General features: G+C 45.0%; 2 protein-coding genes across 5 annotated transcripts in view; both read right to left on the bottom strand.

The window, feature by feature from the left end:
- Positions 1 to 6921: 6921 nt before the first annotated feature.
- Positions 6922 to 14216, bottom strand: clec19a (C-type lectin domain containing 19A). The gene is made up of 5 exons (XM_008122890.3): positions 12904 to 14216; positions 10386 to 10551; positions 8798 to 8891; positions 8453 to 8585; positions 6922 to 7210 (listed from the first exon to the last, which is right to left on the bottom strand). The coding sequence occupies exons 1-5, from the start codon at positions 12992 to 12994 to the stop codon at positions 7131 to 7133; spliced, it is 564 nt and encodes a 187-aa protein (XP_008121097.1). The 5' UTR covers positions 12995 to 14216; the 3' UTR covers positions 6922 to 7130.
- A 137-nt stretch (positions 14217 to 14353) lies between these two features.
- syt17 (synaptotagmin 17) overlaps positions 14354 to 22107 on the bottom strand; it is a 33105-nt gene continuing 25351 nt past the window's right edge. For all 4 annotated transcript variants that reach the window (XM_062964180.1, XM_062964182.1, XM_062964181.1 and 1 more), the window contains exons 7-8: positions 20929 to 21084; positions 14354 to 16056 (exon numbers count right to left, since the gene is read on the bottom strand). In XM_062964180.1, the coding sequence (XP_062820250.1) occupies positions 15860 to 16056; positions 20929 to 21084 (353 nt within the window). In that variant the 3' untranslated portion in view covers positions 14354 to 15859. The remainder of the gene's footprint in view (positions 16057 to 20928; positions 21085 to 22107) is intronic.

The raw sequence follows: 22107 nt of genomic DNA, 5'->3' as shown, positions 1-22107 counted from the left end.
CAGGAGTGGTTGGATTGTGTCCTCCTGCATGATATAAGGGAGTTGAACTGAAAGATCCTTAGGGGTATCTGCTAACGTTAGGATTGTATTTTTTTTATTATTATTATTATTATTATTATTATTATTATTATTATTATTATTATTATTATTATTATTATTGAGAGGCTGGGTGGGCTGAGTAGGTCGCTAGGAGACCAAGTGGGCAGAGCTTAGCCTTCTAACTGACAGCAATTGGATAAAAACAATTATTCCTCTCCCTCTAATTAGGACTTTATGCTGCCAAGTTTAGTGTTTCTGGGATGTGTAGTTTTGTTGTTTTGTCCTAGGCCGAAACATCACTACCCTTTTATATATATAGATATAGATTACCATAGCACAATCATTTGTATTAATTTCTCAAAAGACCAGAATGCAGAGTTCCTTTGCAAACCATCTATATATATATAAAAGGGTAATGAAGGCCTCTTCCACACTGCCTATAAAATACAGATTATCTGATTTTAACTGGATTATATGGCAGTGTAGAAGAGGCCTTAGACTTCTGAGTATCTGGGAAACCCAAATCAGCTTTGGTAGCCCCTGAATCCCACCACGATTTTCTTGTCATGTCCCATGGGATTTCCACAATGATGAAATCTTCACTGAAGACATCCCAATGTCTTGGTCTTCAAAGGGAATGAAATCATCCAAAGGAAATTAGGATCTGACTGACCTCCCAAGCGAAGTGCAGCTGTTCCCGTTCCTTGCGGAATAAGGAATCTCCAGCCAACTCGAGGCTTCTGGATGAAGTTTCTTTCCTACTTCCATTCAGAACTGTTTGATGTTTATTCCCTTAAAATGTCTCTCCAGAATGAATGAGCAATCCGTGGGGCCAGGGTGGAGGAACAACACGTGTGCCTCATTCATCAATCACTTCATTTGAGGTCATGTTTTCCATTTGAGGCCAGACTGTTATACAACCTAGTGACCAACGTCTCAGTTAGAACCAACGGGGGTTGAATGAAAAGTAATGCCTCCACCTTCGTAACTCCTCAACAGATGGCAGTCCTGATCTGCGGCAGGGAGTGGCTTGTTCAGTAGACTCTCCTCTACAGTTAGTTCCATTTGGCGGGAGGCCTTAGCATTGAACGGTTGTGTTGTTAAAGTGCGAAGTATGAAAGGCTACCCTGTATCTTTGGAAGCTATAACTCCCAGGCTGCACAGCATGGAGACATGGCATTATTATTATTATTATTATTATTATTATTATTATTATTATTATTATTATTTTATTATGACACAGCAAACAAGATAGACATGCTGGATTTCATATCACAAAATCACAAGTCGAACACTTCCCAAGTGTCTAGGACTGTGTGATGTATTATTATTATTATTATTATTATTATTATTATTATTATTATTATTATTATTATTATGACACAGCAAACAAGATAGATATGAGGGATTTCGTATCACAAAATCCCAAGTCGAACACTTCCCAAGTGTCTAGGACTGTGTGATGTATTTTCGGATGATGTGCCCAGATCCCAGTCGGGTGGCCTTTTGCAGTTGGCAGATCGTAATTTTGTCAATGTCTATTGTTTCCAAATGCCGGCTGAGATCTTTTGGCACGGCACCCAGTGTGCCCATCACCACCGGGACCACCTGCACTGGTTTCTGCCAGAGTCTTTGCAGTTCCATCTTGAGGTCCTGAGAGCGGCTGAGTTTTTCCTGTTGTTTTTCGTCAATGCGACTGTCACCTGGGATGGCCACATCAATGATCCAAACCTTTTTCTTTTCCACAACTGTGATGTCTGGTGTGTTGTGTTCCAGAACTTTGTCAGTCTGGACTCGGAAGTCCCACAGTATCTTTGTGTGCTCATTTTCCAATACTTTTGCAGGTTTGTGATCCCACCAGTTCTTTGCTGCTGGGAGGTGGTACTTGAGGCATAAGTTCCAATGAATCATTTGGGCCACATGGTTGTACCTCTGTTTGTAGTCTGTCTGTGCGATTTTCTTACAGCAGCTGAGGATGTGATCATTGGTTTCGTCGGTTTCCTTGCAGAGTCTACATTTTGGGTCATTATTATTATTATTATTATTATTATTATTATTAGTTTTATTATTATTATTATCCACTTTGAACTGGTTATCATTATTATCATTATCATTATTATTATTATTATTATTATTATTATTATTATTATTATTATTATTATTATTTTCTTTGAACTGGGTTATCTGAGTCCACACTGCCATATATTTCAGTTCAAAGCAGAAAATGTGGGATTTTGTTCATCTGTGTGGAAGGGCCGTATGTAACATAAGGAGGGGAGAGCGGCAAAGGCTTTTGTCTCTGTGCAGGAAGACGGGATTTCAATCCTCGGCAATAGTTCATAATTGCATCTCAGTCTAAGTGGGTGGGTGGGTGGGTGGGCAGAGATGCTGGACGGAGTGGGCGGCAATTACCACCGCCGTAATGATTTCAAGGTGACTCAGCCGGACAAGTGGGGAATTGATCAGCCTCCATATGGCTGGACGATCCATCCGGCAGAAGTGCTGCGTGATTCCAGACCAATTTGACACAGGATTAGAGCCAAGAGGATTCCTGCCATATTGGACTCTTGCTGCTGACTCACTCCCAGGTGCAGGCGAGGAGGAGCAGCAGCTAGTGGTGACACAACATGCTCGAGTCAACAGAGATCCTGGGGAGGTGGAGGCAGGAACAGGACTGGAGCCCCTTTGGTGCCATTCCCCTTCTGTATAATTTCACCCAAGGTTTCCTGGGCTGTGTGGCCATGTTCCAGCAGCATCCTCTCCTGACGTTTCGCCCACACCTATGGCAGGCATCCTCAGAGGTTGTGAGGTCTGTTGGAAACTAGGCAACTGGGGTTTATATACCTGTGGAAACATCAGGAGGGAATGGGTTGTTGTGTGTTTTCCAGGCTGTCTGGCCATGTTCCAGAAGCATTCTCTCCTGATGTTTCTCCCACATCTATGGCACTATCCTCACTATTGACTATGCTGTTTTCATGGTTATCTCACATTTTAATGGATGGATCCCACTCAACATTTGCAAACCAAGATTGGTTATTTCTCCCACCCTGGACATTCCACAGATATATCATCTACTCCATTGGCTTTACCACCATCAGATCCTCTGAAGATGCCAACTGTCGCAGGCATAGGCGAAACATCAGGAGAAAATGCTACTAGGACACATTGACCATACAGCCTGGAAACCACACGACTCTCCAGTGATTCTGGCCAGGAAAGCCTTCGACAATACAATTCAACACAATTCCTACAAATGCTTACTAGTTAGTAGACATGTCCAAAAAAATCGTTTTGAATCGTATATCGGAATTATTTCGGATTGTTCTCGCTTTTTGATACACATTCTGAGACATTGTCTCACAGTGCAACCAGCAATGTAATTCGAACCATTGTTGGCCCATTCTCTAATTGTCTCTTAATGTTTCGTTAATTCTCCCCCCCCCCCAATTTTTTAAAAATATATTTTTAAAAGGTGGGGGCTAGGGTTGATGAGGATAGCTCAAGAAATGAGGGCGGGAGAGCCCTGTAAAGTCCCCCCCCGGCTCCTTTTTTTTTTTTTTTTGGCGATTGCGCATGCACGTCCGCCATTTTAGAAACGTTTAGAATCATTACGAATTTTTGGAAATATTCGAATTTTTTGGGTGAAAAAATCGGAAATACTTTCTATATCGAAGCGCCAGCGCCCCCTACTTTAGAAACGAGAATTGAAACATTTTTTTCATCGATTGGACATGCCTACTAGTTAGTCTTACTACATTGAATGAAGAGACTTGTTCACTATATGGCTCAATAAAGAAAACACCAGTGGGCCGTTTTGAGACACCATTCCAAGAAATTTGCTCATCCCTAACGGACACATATAGATTCAGCTTCACTCTCATCATCTGTGTGGCTTCTTTGGAAGCATCAAGTGGCTGAGATCAGCGACTGAAATACTTTGCTGAGATCACCCTGAAAACGGCACAAGGATGAGAGAATGTGTCTCACTGAAACACCTGCAGGCTTGTTTTGAATCTAAAACAGTAACGCCTGATGAAGATGTTGCAATATCTTGGCACTCCACTCTCGACAAAGCATCTTGCCTGATCGTAGAGCATAAACGAGAGGGACCAACCCAGATCTGGAATATTTCATACATAAAGGAAGAGTTTCTTGTCCAGGGTTACTAAAATAAGGAGCCACGCATTTAAGAGAGATATACGTATTAGAGATGTGCACGAATTTTTTCCCTTCGTTTACTTCGTGCTATCGTTTCGTTTCGACCGCTCATCTACACAAAACAAAACCCGATTCACCTCCCACAGACCACTGTGATAGCCATGAATGACGAAACTGTACCAAACATGACACACAGGTGCAATGTGGCCCACTTCACGTCCTGGTGCAGTTTGCGAAAGACCTGACCAAGGATGATGGGATTTGCAATACCTTCACCCAATTCACCTTCCACAGACCACTGTGATACCCATGAATGATGAAACTGTACCAAACATGAAACGCGGGTGCGATGTGACCCACTTTACATCTTGGTGCAATTTGCGGAGGGATGGACCAAGGATGATGGGATTTGCAGTACTTTCATACAATTAACCTCCCACAGACCACTGTGATGCCCATGAATGACGAAACGGTACCAAACTGGACACAAAGGTGCAATCTAGCCCACTTTACGTCCTCCTGCGGTGTGACAGAACAACGAACTAGGGAAGATGGGATTTACAGTACCTTTACATGCTTCCTCAGACCACTGCAACCCACTCCAATGACTGACGAAGACCAAACTTGGCACACATACCCCTCATCACCCACTTTATCTCCTGCTGCGATTTAAGGGGCACCGGACCATGCATGATGGGATTTACAATACCTTCACTCACTTCCTGAGACCACTGCACCTGCCACAAATGACAGAATTGAACCAAACTTGGCACACATATCCCAAATGACACTTTACACCCTGCAGCAGTTTGGGGGAGGATGGACCAAGGATTATGGGATTTGCACTACCTTCATCCAAATCGCCTCCCACTGCAAACCCCATCGGCCACAGATCTGCAGCTATGGGCCCATTCATAATATCCAAAACAACTCAATGCCCTCTACTAATAACCCGGCGCCGCCGGGTTATCTTCTACCCGCAAGTTATTATTATTGTGGTTGGCGGCATCAACAAACCCACTCCCACTTTTTGATGAGTTATAAGTAAAAATACAAAATAAGAGCGAAATTCTCTTCCCGGCCAGGTTTTGCAGAGTGCCATTCTTGCCAGAAAGCTGTTGTTTATTCCTGACACAGTTTGCGTTTCCAGATGAATTGGTGCCTGGCTTTCTTTGTAATTTCCTTAATGAGCAATGACAAATTTCCTTAATGACAAAATGTGACTATTCCGTGGCTCTTAAAAGCGACTTTGACAAAACAGATGCAGCCAGCTGTTCTTGCTGTGGGCATACCGGCTGGAAATTGTTGCAATTTGTTATTACAATCAAGACAAATTCAGACAAAACAAGGAGAACCGAACAAACAATATTGATAACACGGTCACACAAAAACAAATAGTTTCCCAAGATCTATACCCTTCTCTGGGTGAATCCGCACTGGAGAATAGTTGCAGTCAGGACCCACTTTCAATGCCATTATTGTTGTTGTTGTTGTTATTGTATGACACAGAAAACAAGATAGATATACTGGATGATAATAATAATAATAATAATAATAATAATAATAATAATAATAATAATAATAATTCACACAGACAGACTACAAACAGAGGCACAACTCTGTGGCCCAAATGATTCATTGGAACTTATGCCTCAAGTCCCACCTCCCAGCAGCAAAGAACTGGTGGGATCACAAACCTGAAAACGTATTGGAGAATGAACACGCAAAGATACTGTGGGACTTCCGAATCCAGACTGACAAAGTTCTGGAACACAACACACCAGACATCACAGTTGTGGAAAAGAAAAAGGTTTGGATCATTGATGTCGCCATCCCAGGTGACAGTCACATTGACGAAAAACAACAGGAAAAACTCAGCCGCTCTCAGGACCTCAAGATTGAGCTTCAAAGACTCTGGCAGAAACCAGTGCAGGTGGTCCCGGTGGTGATGGGCACACTAGGTGCCATGCCAAAAGATCTCAGCCGGCATTTGGAAACAATAGACACTGACAAAATCACAATCTGCCAACTGCAAAAGGCCACCCGACTGGGATCTGCAGCATCATCCGAAAATACATCACACAGTCCTAGACACTTGGGAAGTGTTCGACTTGTGTTTTGTGATACGAAATCCAGCATGTCTATCTTGTTTGCTGTGTCATAATAAAAGAATAATAATAATAATTTTAGCACTGATATCAGCATTAGCATTGAACTGTAGTGTTGTTAAAGGGCGAAGTATCGAACCCTGCCAATGCGACTTAAGCAACGTGCAATCATTGAATTCTTGACAGCAAAAGGTGTCACCCCAAAGGAGATTCATCCGAGAATCCAAGCTGTGTCTGGTTATTGTGTTGATGTGAGTCCTGTGTGTCGTTGTGTTGAGGTGGGAACATCTGACTTGAGTGACAAAGAGCTGGACGTCCTGTGACAGCAACCACCAAGTTTCACAAGCAAAAGGTTGACAGATTGATTCGGGACGATCGTCGTATCACTCAGAGAGAAATTTCAAGCATAATTTCACAAGAACGTGTGGGTCACATTATTGCTTTGCTTGGCTATTGGATGTTGAGAGAACTGTGAGACGTTGGTCGCAGAAACCGAGTGTCGACTTCTTCTGTGACAGCTTCAGAAAACATGTTCATTGTTGGCAGAAATGTATCCAATTGTCTGGTGATGATGTGGAAAAGTGAATAGTGGTGGTTAAAGAGCACATTCTAAGGATTATTTCTGAGTTGGATTTATTAAAATATTCCCATCCAAACCCAAGAAACGAAGGCGGAGGCATTACTTTTCATTCAACCCATATGGAATACAAGGCCTGGGCCAGAGGACTTGGTGAATCAGATCCAGAATGGGATTTATTAGAATGAGAAGCGTGACGTCTAAAGGGAAAGCTGTGCTTGTCTCTCTCGTTCCCGGCCACGAAAGAGCTAATCGGCCGCCAGGGATGGAATCTTGCACACAAAGGGGAATTCTCTGTTGCAACTATTGTCATTCCAGGAACGCAATGCTGAAAAAGGAAAAGGAAGAAAAGGATCGGGTGGTAGAAAAAGACGAATCAGGTGAATTTCTCTCTCAGCCGGTTAAGCAACATGCATCCACCTCTACTGGGGTGTAAAGCAGACTGACTACAAAATGGAGTTCTGAGTCTGAACATGCTCAGTCCAATCAAATGTCTATAACGCCTCCCACATCACACACTTACTCCACTGAGGTGTAAAGCAGACTGACTACAAAATGGAGTTCTGAGTCTGAACATGCTCAGTCCAATCAAATGTCTATAACGCCTCCAACATCACACACTTACTCCACTGAGGTGTAAAGCAGACTGACTACAAAATGGAGTCCTGAGTCTGAACATGCTCAGTCCAATCAAATGTCTATAACGCCTCCCACATCACACACTTACTCCACTGAGGTGTAAAGCAGACTGACTACAAAATGGAGTTCTGAGTCTGAACATGCTCAGTCCAATCAAATGTCTATAACGCCTCCCACATCACACACTTACTCCACTGAGGTGTAAAGCAGACTGACTACAAAATGGAGTTCTGAGTCTGAACATGCTCAGTCCAATCAAATGTCTATAACGCCTCCCACATCACACACTTACTCCACTGAGGTGTAAAGCAGACTGACTACAAAATGGAGTCCTGAGTCTTAACATGCTCAGTACAATCAAATGTCTATAACTCCTCCTATACCACATGCTTAAGAGGCTGAGGGGGAAAAGGAAAGGGCCTGAGGCTGTTAGGAATGGTGGGAGTTGGAGTCCAAAATACCCGGAGGGAGGGCCCACGTTGGCCCAAGCCTGGGATAAAGCAGACAGACTACAAAATGGAGTCCTGAGTCTGATCATGCTCAGCATGTTTGCATCATACCTCAGTGGAAGTTGGATGCATGTTGCTTAAGCGGCTGAAGGGGAAAAGGAAAGGGCCTGAGGCTGTTAGGAATGGTGGGAGTTGGAGTCCAAAACATCTGGAGGGAGGGCCCAAGTTGGCCCAAGCCTGGGATAAAGCAGACGGACTACAAAATAGAGTCCTGAGTCTGAACATGCTCAGTCCAATCCCATGTCTATAACCCCTCCCACACCACACACTTAAGCGGTTGAAAGGGAAAAGAATGGGGACTGAGGCTGTTAGGAATGGTGGGAGTTGGAGTCCAAAAGACCCGGAGGGAGGGCCCAAGTTTGCCCAGGCCTGGGATATGGAAAGAAAGAGAGTCCAGCCTCTGAGCAACACACCCCACTTACCGCTGCTGTATCTGTACCAGATCTGCACACAGTCTTCGTCTTCTGGTTTAGAGTGGATCCCATCATCCGGCTGGCTTCCATCCCAGTAGTTATAGTCATACGACGAGCCGTCCGTCCATTCAAAGTTGCTCTCCTGCCAAAGGCATCACCGTTCAATGCTAAGGCTTCTTGCCAAATGGAACTAACTGTAGAGGAGAGTCTACTGAACAAGCCAGGACCTGCCATCTCTTGAAGAGTTACGAAGGTGGAGGCATTGCTTTTCATTCAACCCTCGTACATTTTGCCCTGTTTATTATTGCCAACAGTGTAGCTGTGTTTGTGTCATTTTCCCGAAGGGCAACTCACCTGCCTGAGATCGTTGAGACCTGTCCAGATATCAGTGGGTATTCCAGGGACCCGACTGTTCACAAGATCGTATACAAATACATTCTCTTCCCAGCTGTAAAAAAGCAGAGGCATTAGGCACAAAGAATAACTGAAAAGTCCTCAGGAAGTTGGGTTGCTGATAAGACGACGACAGAGCCGGTCCAACAATGAGGCGAATTAAGCGGTCACTTTGGGCGCAAAACATACGGGGCGCAGTCGAGACTGCTTTTTCTGTTGATTTCTTGTAAAACATGACGTTTCGGTGCTTAATTTGTAAAATCTTAATGTAATTTGATGTTTAACAGGCTTTTCCTTACTCCCTCCTTATTATTCAAGATATTCGCTTATCCAACGCTCTTCCGTTGTGCTTTTGGAGAGTAACTACTATATACTTCTTCTCTGTTGCTCCCCTCCAATATCTATCCTCTAGACTACACCACTATCTTATGACCCTGTTCTTTGTGGCATTTATTCTCATTTCTTTCTCACCCCATGTTTTAACTTAGTGCTCATGTGGCCCGCCCTTGTTTTATTGTTCCCTTGATTCTGCGTTGTAATGTATATTATTATTTATTGTATTGTTCAATGTATTATGATGTGTTGTTATATTGTATTGTTTTGGACATGGCCCCATGTAAGCCACCCCGAGTCCCCGTTGGGGAGATGGTGGCAGGGTATAAATAATAGGCATGTCCGATCGATGAAAAAAATGTTTCAATTCTCGTTTCTAAAGTAGGGGGTGCTGGCGCTTCGATATAGAAAGTATTTCCAATTTTTTCACCCAACAATTTTGGATATTTCCGAAAATTTGTAATTATTCTAAATGTTTCTAAAATGGCGGACGTGCATGCGCAATCGCCAAAAAAAAAAAAGGAACCAGGGGGGGACTTTTACAGGGCTCTCCCGCCCTCATTTCTTGAGCTATCCTCATCAACCCTAGCCCCCACCTTTGCGTCCATCGTGGAAGCTTCTGATTGGCCAGGGAGCGGCAGCCATGTTAGGCTGCGCTAAGCTCCCATTCAAGGTAGGTTTGAGAAACAAAAAAAATTAAAATATTTTTAAAAATATATTTTTAAAAAATTGGGGGGGGGGAAAATTAACAAAACATTAAGAGACAATTAGAGAATGGGCCAACAATGGTTCAAATTACATTGCTGGTTGCGCTGTGAGACAATGTCTCGGAATGTGTATCAAAAAGCGAGAACAATCCGAAATAATTCCGATATATGATTCAAAACAATTTTTTGGACATGTCTAATAAATAAAGTTTTATTATTATTATTATTATTATTATTATTATTATTATTATTATTATTATATTTTTCAGTGATTGGTTTGAGGGGGGCGCCAAAATTCTGTTCGCCTACACTTGAAAATTACCTAGGGCCGGCTCTGACCATCGGTTGCAGTTTCTTAAATGTTTAGAAACGCAGATGTTGTTACGAGCTGAAGGAAAACCCTCATGAACCAGAGGCCAGATGAGAAGAGAGGAATGTGCCAGACCGGAGGAGATGGTTTGTCGGAAGGAAGGTGGGGAGAATCGTGCCCGTGGCTTGCTGCTCCTTACCTGTGAATGGAGGCCAGTTTGGCTGATTTGAGACCAATGGAAAACTCTGCACAATACAAGTCCGCCTCTGCCCACGTTTTATTGATGGGAAAGTATCTGTAACAGTAGCCTTCGTATTCGGTCCAGAAGAGAGGACAGGAGTAGGACAGGATGGGTTCTGGCAAAGCTAGGAGGAAGCAGAGGCATTGGTGAGAGATGGAGTTTCGCACTTGGAAGAGCCGTTGAGTCCATTTATTCTCGGTCTTGGGGTCAAGGAGCAGGTCCGCCTCGACCACAGCAAGCCCTGTTCCCAACGTGGCAACTGTCATGCCTTTGTGAGTTGACACCACCACTTTTGGGCAATGCAAGGAGTGGGGAAGGAGGACGAGAAGTGCAAGCGGAAACACAAGATAAGCCCTCGTAGAGCTGTAGATTAGATAAAGCTAACTTATCAAAAGCCATGCCCATCTTCAGACCATGCATTTCAGGTCGGTCATGTATTGCAGTGTTCCCTCGCTACTTCGCGGTTCACTTTTTGCGGGTTTTTAATAAACACTAAAATAATAGTATAAATCATAAAACAATATTATAAATCTGTTGTCGAAGGCTTTCATGGCCGGGATCACAGGGTTGTTGTGAATTTTCCGGGCTACATCACAACATCACAACAGTAAATAAGGAGCAGCACTCTGCAAACAGAAGAATTCCAGACATGAGTCAATCAGGGGCAGCTAATGACTCTGAACAAAGGATTCCCCCCAGGCCAGGATGTGAGCCTGGGAAGGCCATTTAATGCTAATCAAGGTGATTAATTACAACATTCACACTGGCCTCCAACAGACAAGAGTTCTTCCCTCCACCCAGATATATAAGCCTCCCTTGCTTAGTTTCTCCATAGACCTCGCAAACTCTGAGGATGCCTGCCATAGATGTGGGTGAAATGTCAGGAGGGAATGCTTCTGGGACATGGCCAGACAGCCCGGAAAACATATAACAACCCAACATTATAAATCCCTTATAAAGGAGGCTGAAGCAGCGTTGTTTTTGCCACACAAGGCAGCGGTGGAAACGCGCATGCGCATACTTGAGACACACTACTTGCAAACAACACAAATATAATGCCCGTACTTTGCGGATTTTCACTTTTCGCAGGTGGTCCTGGAACGTAATCCTCATGATAAGTGAGGGAACACCGTCTTCCAATTTCCAACTCCGGTGGCGCAGTGGGTTAAACCCTTGTGCCGGCAGGACTGCTGACTTGAAGGTTGGATTGCCGACCTAAAGGTTGCCAGGTTCGAATCCAACCCGGGGAGAGTGCGGATGAGCTCCCTCTGTCAGCTCCAGCTCCATGCGGGGACATGAGAGAAGCCTCCCACAAGGAGGGTAAAAACATCAAAACATCTGGGCAACGTCCTTGCAGACGGCCAAATCTCTCACACCAGATGCGACTTGCAGTTTCTCAAATAAAAAACAACAACAACCAAATTCTTACTAAGACTAATAATTTTCTCTTCTTAACTCCAGGTCTCATGGAAAAAACGAAGAAAGCGGAGCCATTCACCCTTGTGATGCGCCCCACCAACTTATCCCAGCGGGTCCCCATTAATGTGATTAGCTCCAGTGCGCAAGAGGTGAGGCCAGGAATGTGGAGGTGAAATGTGGCCGAGAAGAAAGGGAACCAGCCGATCCCTTATTAGCACCTTGCTTGTCTAATTGCCAGCCTTCAGTCCGAGTCATTTGAAGAATAGCCATTAGCCTTGGGAGCTCACATGGGGGGAACCATGATCAAAGATATCGTAATTGCCTGTGGGCTGACTCGCTATTCCGATTCTATAATGAAGACGGGTTGATCGCCAGCAAAAAAGGACAAGTCAACAGTTTGATGAGTCTAAAACAGGCATGGGCACTTAAGCAGATGAGGGGGGGGGGGAAGGAAATAATAATAATAATAATAATAATAATAATAATAATAATAATAATATCACATTTGAGATGTGTCTGACGTGCGATCCAATATAACAGCCAGCAGAGTGTCTGCTGTGGACTCATCTTGTTGTGTTTCTAATAATAATGATAATAATAATAAGAAGAAGTAAAACAAGCAGTCAAAGAAGAAGAACATGCTCTGGCAGAAGATGTAAAGCAAAGTGAAGAACCTGCTTTGATTGAAGTCAAAAATCAGAAACTCCTCAAAGCACAGCAGACAAAAAACCAGTACAAGAAAACTGCACTACAAACTAGAGCAGAATCAGTACAAGAAAACCGCACTACAAACTAGAGCTGACAGCTGGCACAACAAAACACTGCATGGGAAGTTCCTTGACAAAATTGAAGGAAAAGCTGACAAGGAGAAGACCTGGCTCTGGCTCATGAATGGGACCCTGAAGAAGGAGACGGAAGGCCTGATCCTTGCAGCCATGAAATCCTTCGACAACACAAAGGAAGGGGGATTCGGAGTTGGTGTTTAGGGTCCTGATCACAAAAGCAGTGCCAAAGCCATGGCTCATGGCAAGTTTGCAGACGCTTAAACCAGACTTACCTTGACTGATTTTAATATTGGTGTGTGGGAAAGCCTGGATGATGAGGAACGTCCCGCTGAGGACAAGATACCAATTCCATCTGGATATCATGACGGAGAAGAAGTCCCTCCAGAGCAGCAGACACACTGTGCTTCCTCACAGGAGCAGCTCCGGGTCTCTCTGAGTGCGATGCCACCGGAGAGGTCAGTGGAGCAGCTGCTGCTGTTGCTGCCGCTTGGAGGCTTTGTGGACAACTCCCTCCTCTGGACTTTCTTCCAGCCCCTGTTTTGTCTTTCAAGAACAGCCTTAAAACACTGTGGTAAGTAAATGGAAACTGCTTTACTTCTGCAAAACATAAAGCACAGCACACTCAGTGGAATAATGCTAAAGGAAGCAAGTAAGTCTTAGGGCAAACACAGTTCTTAGTCTCTGATAAATTCCCAAATCAAATAGCAGTCTTACTTCAGACAAAGAAACAGCAATAAATCCTTAGGAGCAGTTTCCCAGATGCAGACTTGAAGCAGGCACAAGGGGAGCGAAGGCTTAGGCATTAGAGTCAGTTTGTTCCCAGCAAGAGCTGGCTGCACCTGCTTCTGCTTTATAGCCCTGAGTCCCCTCCCAGTCTCCTCCTCAGATTCCAACTCACCCTCAGGTTCAAATCGCAGTCTTACTTCAGGCAAAGAAACAGCAATAAATCCTAAGAGCAGTTTCCCAAATGCAGACTCGAAGCAGGCACAAGGGGAGCGAAGGCTTAGGCATTAGAGTCAGTTTGTTCCCAGCAAGAGCTGGCTGCACCTGCTTCTGCTTTATAGCCCTGAGTCTCCTCTCAGTTGCTAGAAAAGTTCCAAATTACTCAGCTGCCTTTCTGGAAGCTATTCTAGCTGAACACCGTCTCTGCTCTGTTTCCTTTCACCTCTCCTGAAATGCGGGTACTTGCAAAATCTCCGATTCCTACTCACCCTCAGATTCATGACCACTTTCCTGCTCCTCTTCCTCTTCTGAAGAAGAGGAATCCCTAACTCAAGTGTAAATGTTGTCAATCTGATTAGCACTGAGTAGCCTTGCTGTTGCTGCCTGGGACATCCATTGTTTGGGAGGTGTTAACTGGCACTTGGTTGTTTGCTGTCTGGAATTCCTCTCTTTTCGAGTGGTGGCTACATAGTCAGGAGAGAATGCTTCTGGAACATGGCCAGACAGCCCGGAAAACTCAGAGCGACCCCATCCCAGTCTAGTTGATTTCTTTCCTGGTCCTAGCTAAAACTGTTTTGCAAGGAAGTCAAATCAGAACTGTTTCCATGCAGCCGGCCCTCTTTAGCTTCTTTTGCTTTGCAAAACTGCAAAGTGCAGGAGGTCAGTGCTTTTTTGGAGAGGATTACAAGGGTGACTGGGAATAACAAGTGGGTCAAAGCCCTTTCAACCATTTGAAACCCTTGGGCAAAGCCATGACGAAAAGGGCGGAAAGAAGCAGGATTCCGGGGAGAAGACAACACCGAGAGTGTTTTCTTTATTGAGCCATAGAGTGAACAAGTCTCTTCATTCAATGTAGTAAGACTAACTAGTAAGCATTTGTAGGAATTGTATTGAATTGTATTGTCAAAGGCAAAATGCTAAAACAGTGTTTCGACATTCTATTCTATTTACTGCACATTCATCAACAACAAGACATGGGAACGGACACCTTCGGATACAGACTCACAGGGACGTAGAGTTAGTCGTTCATAGTTCTTTACAATGAAGTATGAATTTTGGTTTACAGAGGTTATGTTTAATTGTGTGTTTATGTTTTAAAAGGGTAAGTATTACAGTTATTGCATCTCAGCACTCAAGAGGCTGATTGCCATGGAGAAGTAGGCGGAGCCAACTGCCGTTTAGTTGAAGAAAGTGCAGAGTTTAAAAACGAGGGTCAGTCTGTGCTCTGAGGAGGCACAGGGAAGATTGATTCCAGGTTGATGGGATCAAGGAGACTCAATTGTTCATTTTGAGTCTGTTTTAAATAAGTTTGGTGACTTATTTAATGTAGTCTGTGTCCTAGAAAGAATCTGTGATAGTATATCACAGGGGTGACTGTGGTTTGAAGTCACTGGATAGTCCAAATTTCACACTTTGGGAACCAATCCCAGCTGGACTCACAGAGATCCAATGAAGTAATGGTCTAAAAGTGGCAGAGGAAGAAGTTTTAACTACTTTAAGTAAAAGAAGTGATACTTTAGAGAGTTGATTCATCTCATTCTAGTATTGTAACTGTTAATAAGAATACCTCTAAGTGAGAAACAACATTGTAACCACTAAGCTCTGTGCCTGAATAAACTTGTTATTGTTCTTCCAACATCTAAGCCTCTGTCGCATATATTCTAACCCAAGTTACGCTACCCTTTAAAGTGAGTCTTTGGTGGTTTTGCATCTTTCCAAATTGGTCTTAGTCGTTCATAGTTCTTTACAAATTGGTGGCAGTGGTGGGATAAAAAGATTCCCCCCTGCCTGAAAGAACTTTAGTCGTAATTAGATCTTTACAACATTCTATCCTATTTACTGCACATTCATCAACAAGAAGACATGGGAACGGACACCTTCGGATACACTGACAAACAGGGACGTAGAGTTACGGTTTAGTAAAGGCAACTGAATAGCAACTTGGCATTTTCAGCCTGGGGTCTGCACTAGACAATGATGCAGCAGGCCAAAAAGGAATCCTTATAATGTATCTGTGAGCCACCTTTGGAACAGTCCTCACTGCCCTACATAGCAATGTCAAGACCATAAATGTGATACAAATGGTAGTGTGCCCGATGTGCTGAGTGGTCCATGGTCCTGAAACAAGTAAGCAATGGGACGCATGAGTGAGTGTTGGCGGAGGCACGGAGTGGTCACAACAGTTGCTGTCGATTCTGTGGTGACCGTGTGCAAATATGTGGGTGACTTGTCTTGTGTTATCTATCTCTGCTCGGTAGTGTGTCAGCAGCGTTGTCACCGTCCTCCTCATGTCACTTCTAGGGACGCCGGGGAGACGCGGTCGCATTCGGCCCGCGAGCGGAGGCTGTGCCATTGCTCCACAGCGGTGCGATGCGAGCCGAGCATCCGTCGCCAGTGTTTGGATTCGGGGGAGCCGGTGGCGTACTGGCCGATCACGATCCGTCCAATGAAGTCGTTGCTGCTTTTCACATTGTGGCCGTAGACTGAAAAGAACAAATGCCAATGATGAATAAAGTGGAAACCAGGTGACATGCGCAGTGCAAAAACAATTCTTGCCCAGGGATTAGTCCTCAACTGCAAGAAGATTTCCCTACAATATATATATATATATATAAATGTAATGTGGCACTTTATTATGGAGTAAACAACAAAACCACTTGTGGTGAAGTATAAATTTTGGTTTACAGTTGTTATGTTTAATTATAGGTATATGTTTGGAATGGGTAAGTATTAGAGTTATCAGTGTGTGGGGGATGGTAGCCAGCTCAGCATTCTGAGGCAGGTTGCCATAGAAACGTAGGCGGAGCCAACTGCCGTTTGGTAAGAAAGAGCAGATTTTGAAAAGACAGTCAGTCTGTGATCAGGGAATCACAGGGAAGACTGGTTCTAAGATAGTGAGAACCAGGGAAGTTCAGATCTCTAGCTTGTGTCAGTGACTTATTTAAGTTAGCAGTAGAGCCTGAATAACAAATGGAAAGAAATCTCAGCTAGATCTGTAGTGATCAGTTAAATTAAGAACATCAGTTAGAAGGAAAAAAGTTTAAACTGCTCAAAGGACCGTTTGAGAGTTGTTTCATCACATGTTATCATTGTAACAGTTGAAGAATTGTACCTCTAAGTGAGAAACAACATTGAAACCGCTAAGCTTATGTACCTGAATAAACTTGTTACTGTTTTTCAACATCCAAGCCTCTGTTACATAAATTCTAAGCCAAGTTACGCTACCCTTTAAAGTAAAGTAAACATCTCCCTGCGTCTTTGGTGGTTGCATCGTCCCACCACTGAACCCAATCACACCAAATTTGGCCACAAAAGACATAGTCATCCAGTCTATGTCTTTCAATAAAAAAACCAAGAAAAATAATCCAAATTACAGAGGATGAGGAACAGCCTTTCTCCCCCTAACTGCCAGTCAGAAAGGTAGGCTCTGCTGCCTTTAGCCCCACCCCTGCTGCCTTTAGGCCCCGCCCCCTTCGTATTCTAGCAACTCCCTCAGCCAAAATGGCTCCCAGGGCACAGGGAGAGTGCACTTAGGCCTGATCCACACTGCCTATAAATACAGATTATCTGATTTGAACTGGATTATATGGCAGTGTAGACTCAAGGCCCTTCCACACAGCTGTATTACCCAGAATGCCAAGGCAGATAATCCAGGGAGTTCTGGTGTGGGCTGGTCCATGAGGTCACGGAGAGTCAGAATAAACAAGAACTGTATTATATGGAAGTGTGGACTCATATAATCCAGTTCAAAGCAGATATTGTGGGTTATTTGCCTTATATGACTGTGTGGAAGAGCCCTATGACTCCTGCCTTGAACGATGTGCCACCAGCGACAGGTCGATGTGTCAGTCGGGATCCAAAGCAGCATCAAAGTTCTGTTTTGCTTTTAAAGAGCAAACGCTATTCCACGAACCCTTCATTCTCCCAAATGCTGGCAACCTATGAGTCATCCGAGCGATAATTATCAGCGCGCTTGATCTACAGGTGCAGGCCAGGCAGTGCGCTGCTAGAAGTACAAAGCATTCATTTTAAGCCATTAGCGTGTCTGCAAAAACACTTTTGAGAAACAGCCAGGCAGGGCCATTAACAAGCTTTCCAGGGCCCACGGCAGAACTCCAAACGCAGGGCCATTAACAAGCCCTCCAGGGCCCACTGCAGAACTCCAAACGCAGGGCCATTAACAAGCTTTCCAGGGCCCACTGCAGAACTCCAAACGCAGGGCCATTAACAAGCTTTCCAGGGCCCACTGCAGAACTCCAAACGCAGGGCCATTAACAAGCTTTCCAGGGCCCACTGCAGAACTCCAAACGCAGGGCCATTAACAAGCCCTCCAGGGCCCACTGCAGAACTCCAAATGCAGGGCCATTAACATACCCTCCAGGGCCCACTGCAGAACTCCAAATGCAGGGCCATTAACATACCCTCCAGGGCCCACTGCAGAACTCCAAACGCAGGACCATTAACAAGCCCTCCAGGGCCCACTGCAGAACTCCAAACGCAGGGCCATTAATAAGCCCTCCAGGGCCCACTGCAGAACTCCAAATGCAGGGCCATTAACAAGCCCTCCAGGGCCCACTGCAGAACTCCAAATGCAGGGCCATTAACAAGCCCTCCAGGGCCCACAGCAGAACTCCAAACACAGGGCCATTAATAAGCCCTCCAGGGCCCACTGCAGAACTCCAAACACAGGGCCATTAACAAGCTTTCCAGGGCCCACGGCAGAACTCCAAATGCAGGGCCATTAACAAGCCCTCCAGGGCCCACTGCAGAACTCCAAATGCAGGGCCATTAACAAGCCCTCCAGGGTCCACTGCAGAACTCCAAACGCAGGGCCATTAATAAGCCCTCCAGGGCCCACTGCAGAACTCCAAATGCAGGGCCATTAACAAGCCCTCCAGAGCCCACGGCAGAACTCCAAACGCAGGGCCATTAACAAACCTTCCAGGGCCCACAGCAGAACTCCAAACGCAGGGCCATTAACAAGCCCTCCAGGGCCCACTGCGGAACTCCAAACACAGAGACATTAACAAGCCCTCCAGGGCCCACAGCAGAACTCCAAACGCAGGGCCATTAACAAGCCCTCCAGGGCCCACTGCAGAACTCCAAACACAGGGCCATTAACAAGCCCTCCAGGGCCCACTGCAGAACTCCAAATGCAGGGCCATTAACATACCCTCCAGGGCCCACTGCAGAACTCCAAATGCAGGGCCATTAACATGCCTCCGAAGAAGGAGCCTCCACCACACTCCGCAGCAGAGAGTTCCACTGCTGAACAGCTCTCTCACACACATATTTATATAGTTATCATATATTGCAGTTTCTCAAGTCGCTCCTGACATAATAGATAGATAGATAGATAGATAGATAGATAGATAGATAGATAGATAGAATCCATATTTATTATATGCTTTCATAATCTGGATTATATGGCAGTGTAGATCCAGCCTGAAGATGTAGAGAGACACTCTGCAAGCACGAGTCATGCCATGGCATGTCCACATAAGGCTAACCTATGGCCCCATCTACACTGCAATATAGAATCCAGATTATCTGCTTTGAACTGGATTCGACTCATATAATCCAGTTCAAAGCAGACAACCTGCAACACAAGAAGATCTTTGAATAACAGAAATGTAAATGTCAGTGATGACAACAAGTGCAAGCTTTGCCTTCAAAATAGCATGTTCCTTCCTTCATTTGAACACTATGCTGGATCTATCTGTATGCCAGCTTCGTAACATATGTCACCAAAAATCTTCTTTCCATGGTGAGTGTTTTCCCTTTTACATTTTGTAAAAGCTTCGAAATAATTAACCGTTTAGCCTGTGCGATTCCCTGGCCTGACGTATGCAATGCGCTCCCTACTCGAGATGTCAAGAACAGAAACAATTCACATTGAGGATGCCGGCCATAGATGTGGGAGAAACCTCAGGAGAGAATGCTTCTGGAACATGGCCAGAGAGCCCGGAAAACATACAACAATCCTTTGGGTTCGTTCACTTAACCAATTCCAGATCCACCTCATTGTAGCTTTGCTAGTTTCCTTGCCAGCTCATGATCCAGTTCCCGATCTATTGAACTGGATTATATGACAGTGTAGACTCATACAATCCAGTCCAGAGCAGACAACCTGGGACTGGATCCTAGGGTTAGGGCTAAGCACCCAACTCTCAGGGGGGAAAGAAACAGAGTATTTTGGTATTATTCTCAAGAGTGCAGCATCTGGCCATATTTGTTTAGAACAGGCATGGGCAAACTTGGGTCCTCCAGGTGTTTGGACTCCAACTCCCACCATTCCTAACAGCCTCAGACCCTTTCCTTTTTCTCCTCACACATCCAACCTCCACTGAGGTGTGATTAAAACATGCATCCACCTCCACTGAGGTGTAAAGCAGACTGACTACAAAATGGAGTCCTGAGTCTGATCATGCTCAGTACAATCAAATGTCTATAACCCGTCCCACATCACACACTTAAGCGGCTGAGGGGGGAAAGGAAGGGGCCTGAGGCTGTTAGGAATGGTGGGAGTTGGAGTCCAAAAGACCCGGAGGGAGGGCCCAAGTTGGCCCAGGCCTGGGATAAAGCAGACTGACTACAAAATGGAGTCCTGTGTCTGATCATGCTCAGCATGTTTGCATCACACCTCAGTGGAGGTTGGATGCATGTTGCTTAAGCAGCTGAGTGGGAAAAGGAAGGAGCCTGAGGCTGTTAGGAATGGTGGGAGTTGGAGTCCAAAACACCCGGAGGGAGGGCCCAAGTTGGCCCAAGCCTGGGATAAAGCAGTCTGACTACAAAATGGAGTCCTGTGTCTGATCATGCTCAGCATGGATGCATGTCACTTAAGCGGCTGAGGGGGAAAATGAAGGGGCCTGAGGCTGTTAGGAATGGTGGGAGTTGGAGTCCAAGACACCCGGAGGGAGGGCCCAAGTTGGCCCAAGCCTGGGATAAAGCAGTCTGACTACAAAATGGAGTCCTGTGTCTGATCATGCTCAGCATGGATACATCTCACTTAAGCGGCTGAGTGGGAAAAGGAAAGGGCCTGAAGCTGTTAGGAATGGTGGGAGTTGGAGTCCAAAACATCTGGAGGGTGGGCCCAAGTTGGCCCAGGCCTGGGATAAAGCAGACTGAGTACAAAATGGAGTCCTGTGTCTGATCATGCTCAGCATGGATGCATATCGCCTAAGCGGCTGAGTGGGAAAAGGAAGGGGCCCATGCCAGCCTTCTTCTCCTGTGCAAATGTATGATGTACTTGGTCAATACAGTAAAAAGTGATATACTTGAGTTAACTTAAGTTTTATGTGATCAACCTCTTGGTAAATCCGAAGACCACGTCCAAAAGAGAGTGGCGAACCTACCTGTGAAGACCAAGCTGGCATTTTCGAGCTCTTCTTGTGGGACTTTGAAGCTGAAGGACTCGTTGTAGAAGGGATCGATGGTGGCCTTCATGCAAGAGGTCTTCTTGGTTTTGGCCAGTTTCAACCCATGGACGAGCTGGATTTTCACAAAGGGGTCTGGAGGGGAAATGAGCACAAAGACAGCAAATAAAAGCTCTACTCTGACCCAATCTAATCGATTGCCATATAACCCAGATTTTCAAACCCTTGTGCCAGCAGGACTGATGACCTGAAGGTTGCCGGTTCGAATCTAACTCAGGGAGAGCATGGATGAGCTCCCTCTGTCAGCTCCAGCTCCATGCAGGGATATATGAGAGTAAGCCTCCCACAATAATAAATAATAATAAAACTTTATTTATACCCCGCCACCATCTCCCCGTGGGGACTCGGGGCGGCTCACAACGTTACACAAGGATGGTAAAAACATCAAAACATCCGGGCAATGTCCCCTGGGCAACGTCCTTGCAGACAGCCAATTCTCTCACACCAGAAGCGACTTGCAGTTTCTCACGGAAAAAAATAAATAAATCTCAGGACCCTTCTACACTGACATATAAAATCCTGAGTATCTGCTTTGAACTGGATTGTATGAGTCCACAGTGTCAGGCAGGAAGCAGCCAGGCTTTGAAACTGCAAGGCCATTCAATGCTAATCAAGCTGGCCAACTGCAATATTCACACTTGCCTCAAACAGACAAGAGTTCCTTCTCCCACCCTGATATATAAACCCCACTTGCCTTGTTTCCGACAGACCTCACAAACTTTGAGGATGCCTGCCACGGATGTGGGTGAAACGTCAGGAGAGAATGCTTCTGGAACATGGCCAGACAGCCCAGAAAACTGGATTATAGGGCAGTGTATAGGGTGCTCCATGCAGTCATGCCAATGGCCACATGACCTAGGAGGTGTCTATGGACAACACCGGCTCTTTCGGCTTAGAAATGGAGATGAGCACCAACCCACAGAGTCGGACACGACTGGACTTAACGTCAGGGGAAACCTTTACCTTTACCTATACTCATATAACCCAATCTGGATTATCTGATTTGATAATCTGGATTATAGGGCAGTGTCGATCCAGCCTGTGGGAAACCTTGGCTAAATGCTGGAGAATATTCAGTGAAACTTCCACACAGAGCCC

The sequence above is a fragment of the Anolis carolinensis genome, unplaced genomic scaffold (genome assembly GCF_035594765.1).
Source record: "Anolis carolinensis isolate JA03-04 unplaced genomic scaffold, rAnoCar3.1.pri scaffold_13, whole genome shotgun sequence".
Taxonomy (NCBI): Eukaryota; Metazoa; Chordata; class Lepidosauria; order Squamata; family Dactyloidae; genus Anolis; species Anolis carolinensis.
The sequence above is the reverse complement of the archived record's forward strand: the minus strand, read 5'-3'. Positions and strand labels throughout refer to the sequence as shown.